General features: G+C 24.6%; 1 protein-coding gene across 1 annotated transcript in view; it reads left to right on the top strand.

The window, feature by feature from the left end:
* The first annotated feature begins 627 nt into the window (after window positions 1-627).
* The window catches only part of LOC100214715 (uncharacterized), a 9,800-nt gene continuing 4,827 nt past the window's right edge, over window positions 628-5,600 (top strand). The window contains exons 1-4 of the mRNA XM_065804572.1: window positions 628-980; window positions 2,396-2,519; window positions 2,655-2,740; window positions 5,290-5,600. The exon at window positions 5,290-5,600 is cut by the window's right edge and continues 197 nt beyond it. Of these exons, the coding sequence (XP_065660644.1) occupies window positions 738-980; window positions 2,396-2,519; window positions 2,655-2,740; window positions 5,290-5,600 (764 nt within the window). The 5' untranslated portion in view covers window positions 628-737. The remainder of the gene's footprint in view (window positions 981-2,395; window positions 2,520-2,654; window positions 2,741-5,289) is intronic.

Raw genomic sequence — 5,600 nt, 5'->3', positions numbered from 1 at the left:
AGTGAATGCAATTCTCACACTCTACACTTGTACTACTTAGTGGTAGGGCATTATTATTTGTGATAAACCACTAACAATAGCTATTTTTTCTGCAACTGCTATTTGCATTTTCCAATTTTTACCTTTAACATAACTAGCATGATCTCTTTTATTAACACGTTTTCTTAAAGGTGAAATTCCAATCTTAGAAAGGCTAGTATTAATATTAAATTAAGGCTAGTATTAGTATTAATACAACAAGTACTTAAGTTTTGTTCAACAGACATGCCAGGATAAGTTTAAAATAACTCTTATTCTAACTTCGATTCTAATTTTCGTCTTTTAATATTAGATGTTTGTGATAAACTTAAATATTTGAAATTAATTTAGAGAGATTTGTCCGTAGAATAAAAATATACTTACTAAAATTCCATTTGCTAAAATCTACGCCCATGTAATACAAGAAATTTTTATTTTATTACTCAAAAACGAAAGTCCAGAGCAGTGTTTTGTATACTATAGTATAAAAACTAGTACTAGTTTTTATAAAATAAAATGTTACTTGATTTGTGACGCCACGTTCTTGACGTGACGCCATGTTTTAGTTTAAAGGTTATTGTTGTTGTTTTTTTGCTTATACGGCAATTCTTAAAAAAATTTAACGATTCAGCAATTATATTTATAACTCTCAATCTTAAGTAACATAAAACACGACAAATCAGGAAGACAAATCATGGATATAATTATGTTAATTGGTCATGGAAAGTATTTCAGATTTTGGGGAACAACATTTAAAAGTAAAAGAAGTGTTCGTAAAAGAATTTAGTAAATTGATCTTACAACCAGGAGTAATCAAACAAGAATTTGGTAAAAGCACACAAAACAAATGCTTTGGAGAAAAGTACGATAATCATAATTTGACACAGTTTTTTGTTAAGTGGATTATCAAGGAAATAGAAGGTTGCGAAAAAAAGCGTAAATCAGTAAATGAAATTAACAAGGTATAATCATTTTTTAGGAAGCAAATGATTTGTATCATCCCCTTTATTATTATTTTGTGATCAATTGTTATATGTGTTAAATTAAATATTAAAAAAGATTGCAAGTAATAGATTTTTCTTATTATTTTAAATCATAATCAATTAAAACCAGTAGGTGAGATGAAATTTATTAAATAATAGATATAAGTTTCTGTTGTATATCAACAGAAAGAGATGCTAAAGGTGAACCTCTTTCTATTGATATACAACAATTAAATAACAAGGACTCTTTTATTCTAACCGTTACCAAATGTGAGAAGTATATCTTAAAGTTAGGAAAAGATGTAGTGGTGGGTTTAAACAGGTTACAACATATTAATGCTTAGTAGTGTACCAACCTAAAGTAATAGGTAAAAAAATTTATTCTACAAATTTCTTTAAAAATAAAAAATGTAATTATTAAATATTACCAAAACATGAGTTTTATATTGCTCTGTTATTTTAAAAACTTTGAGTTACAACCTCTTCCTTTGCCCTTCCTTAATAAATTGCAACAAACAAAGGATTTTCAAGAAATTATTTTTAATTGAAGTTTGGCAATATAAAGTATCAAAATCTAAACTGTTCTAGTTTTTAAAAAACATCTTAGTTTGTATAGATTTCTCAAAAGAAATGTCACAAATATTTCTGCAACAATTTCAAAGCAGATAAAAAAAAATTTGGCACTTAAGTTTGTACACGCATTTATCTTAGATTTAAAAAAACATAAAAAACTCTTGATTACTTCATAAATATTACTCTTGATTACTTCAGGAATTTATTCTGCCATGCAATTAAGATATGAACCAATTAAGATAAATTTTTTCTTATTTATATTAAATTTTTTTATAAAAAAATTGAAAATCTTCAGTAAGTTTTTGTATTTGTTAAATATCATATTTGGTGTTACATGTGGTAACACCTAATAATATTTAGAGCTTTTAAATATACTTTTACTTAAAAAATTCATTATTTTTTAACCATTATCAAAGTTGATCATAATTAAGTCATTTTCTTTTTAGTTTCTGACAAGAATTAGGTAGTACAAAGAATTTCTTCAAAAAATCTTTATCTTCAAAATTAAAAAAGAAATTAGTTTTAATGTTAACAAATTATTAGTATTAACTTTTATATATGTGTTATAAGTCACATCAACTCACAGATCAAACAGAATATGTAATACAACAAACTTCAAAGAAGATAAAACAAAACAAAAATTTCAAATAAGATTAAACTTTATCTTTTTTTCCTGTTGTTTTAAGGGGTACTTGTTTTACAGCTTGTTTTAGTTTTTATAGTTTATTTAATTAGTCATATTTTATCTTCCACAATTTTATTTATATAACCAAGATGTATAAACAAAATATTTTTTGTGAGTTTAATATCTTAATGTATAGGTGGTGCTTATTGTGGAATCAGAACAAGATGTTTTAAGAGTTCATGCAATGAGTTGTGATTTAAAGTTTTTTTTTTATCATGAAAGTTCAGTCTGCTGTATAAAAGAAAAACTATTAAAAAAAGGTTTGTTGCTTTTTTGAAAATCAATCATTGAAAGATGAACAGCAATAGTTTTTTTTTTTAGCTGCTTTTTAATATTATTATTTTTTTTTAATGCTTTTTTTAATTATCTGACAAAACTTTTTTTTGTGTGTATAGAAACAGTTAACAAGTGGGGTTGGCCTAACAGATGGTTTGTTGATGTTCGTCTATTTAAAGAAACTATTAAATCATGCATATCCTGTGTAAGTCAATTTAGTTTTATACTTAGTTCTAATTATAAGAACACTCATATTTAATAGCAGTGAAGTGATTGCAGTCTTTGTGCAGTGGTTATAGTTATGGCTCAGAACCAAGAGGTTGGAGATTCAAGGCTGGCTTAAGATTAATAAGCAACATGGAAGGAGGGATGAACTTCCTAGTTTAATATTCTTCCATAGCGCTCTGTGATAGGATTATAAGGACTTCTGAGAGCACCTTAATAACCACACAAAGAAAGTATTAAGTAGTTATTTAAAGTGATCTCAAACCTCTGAGACATTTTGTGTTCATATTAAAGAGAATGATGAAAAAGATGTTTGGGCTAAGTTTTTTTGATTAAACTAAAAGAATAAATGAATACCAAGAAAACTAACTGTTGTAAACCATAATAAAATAGTAAAACCATAATAATAGTATTGTTGTAAACCATAATTAAAAAGTCTTTCATGTATATTTTGGCTTTTATCAAATATAAGAAAAAAGCTATACAAGAACTACAAACATCTATCTTATCTAAATAGCGTAACTAATAACCGTATGTATAATAGATTATATATAAATAGCGTTACTAATAACTGTAATATTCAGAAGACGGGAAGTGACGTCATTAATATTATATTGCATTATTACTTAAATTATAACACTAACCTTTTTTATTTTAATCAAAGCTTGCTTTCTCCGTTTTATTGTCGGCCTAAATTCAGCATAATATACACCGCAATCTGCAGACTTGATAATTTATTCAAGCGCGCTTTATTCTGTAGAGTTTTAGTACATAACATTGACTTTTTTGTTTGTTTACTTATTCAATCTCTCGCGCAAACAAAAAAAGTCAATGATGTCATGTACTTCATGTACTGCAGACTTGATAATTTATTTAAGTGCGTTTTATTCCGTAGAGTTTTAGTACATAACATTGACTTTTTTGGCCAGCAGTCCTTAAAAACCTGGAAATGTCCAGGAATTTAATAGGTCCTGGAAAAGTCTTGGAAAAACACCCTTTTTAGTAATAAATCCTGGAAATCCTGGAACTTTTTTTTGAATTAGTTCAATATTTTGTTTTCTTGTTTTTATCTTTTACATTAATATTATAAATATTGATAAGATTTCTACTGCATTTATTATGTATTTTCTGAATGCAAAGAAAATTTTGTTAACTGTTACTGCCAGTAACAGTTAACCAAAAATTTACAGATACTTCACTATCCTTATGCAAACAAATTCCTTTAGAAACACAATTTTAGAAATTTAAAATTTTTGGAATTCTGTATATAATTTATTGCTATAATGTATAATTCTATATATATATAATTTTCTATAAGAACATTGAGCACTCTATTTATATATATATATATATATATATATATATATATATATATATATATATATATATATATATATATATATTTATATATATATATATATATATTTATATATATATATATATATATATATATATATATATATATATATTATATATATATGTATATATATATATATATTTATATATATATATATTTATATATATATATATATTTATATATATATATATATATATATATTTATATATATATATATATATTTATATATATATATATATATATATATATATATATATATATATATATATATATATATATATATATATATATATATATATATATAGCATTTTATTTTGAAAAGTTCTAAGAGCATTATAAACTCACTACTACAAAAATATCTCTTTCTGCAGTCTTTGTATACATTTTTATGTTGTTCAAGGTCAATGTCACAATTTCAACTTTGAAATGTTTTTGTTATGCAAAGTTCTGAGTTTCCAGTTAAGTCTATTAACTGTTATGTTAAATTTAGAACTATTATGTTAAAATTAGAATGATGCAGTAAATGCTTGTGTTGTTTACTTTGGTATTTTGGTTTTGCTATTTTTAAATGAAAAAGTAACATTTTAGAGTTGGGAATTACAAGTCATATGTTGTAACGGTGGATCACAAAGTTCAATATCATTTAAGTTATTTGTTTTATTTGCAAATTTTTATTTTGCATTTTCAGACACTCTGCTGGCCATTAGAACATCTTGTATCATTAATTAATAAACAACAATAAAATAAGCAACAATAACCCTCTGAATGAATTAAATTAAGAAAATGACTGCAAACTATAGAAATAACTTTGAGTCTTGTTAACAGTAAGTCAGGTGTTAGTTTAATTCACATAATTTGAAATGTAAGGCTCAGGTCACCAAGGAAACTCTTCATTTTTTGTTTTTTTCAATTATGGTGTGTAGTTAACTAAGGGCAATATTGTAATGCAGCAGTGAAATTTTAAAATGCCAACTAGAAACATTGCACTTTTTTAAATGATTTATTATTATAAATGTAATATCTACTTTATCAATAAATTAAATTATTTAAGTTTATTTAATAAACATTATTTAACTAAAAAAGAAAATTCAAATTCAGATGATATATAAAAATATGGGACTTTATATACATTTTCTTTATATTTTATATTCTTTTATCTTTTGTGTTTTTAGATTTGGTATTTACCACAAGTAGAGCGTTTAGAGATGGTCGAGTGTGGTTTGGAAAAGAATATTTATGAAAAATTGAGTTTTGTTCCTTATGATATTGGTTACATGAAACATCTAAAAGTTTTAAATTTACAACACAATAACTTTAAAAGATTACCTTTTGCCCTAACAATGTGTGAAAAATTAGAAGAGCTGTTAATAGAATATAATTCTTTTACTTGTTTACCAGAATTTATCTTACAGTTGCCTTGCATTAACAAACTCTACCGGTTTCATAACCGTTTTGATTTCAGCGAGTTCAATTTTATTAAAGA

This window comes from Hydra vulgaris, chromosome 09 (genome assembly GCF_038396675.1).
Source record: "Hydra vulgaris chromosome 09, alternate assembly HydraT2T_AEP".
Lineage (NCBI taxonomy): Eukaryota > Metazoa > Cnidaria > Hydrozoa > Anthoathecata > Hydridae > Hydra > Hydra vulgaris.
Note: the sequence above shows the minus strand (reverse complement) of the source record. Positions and strands in the feature narration are given on the sequence as shown.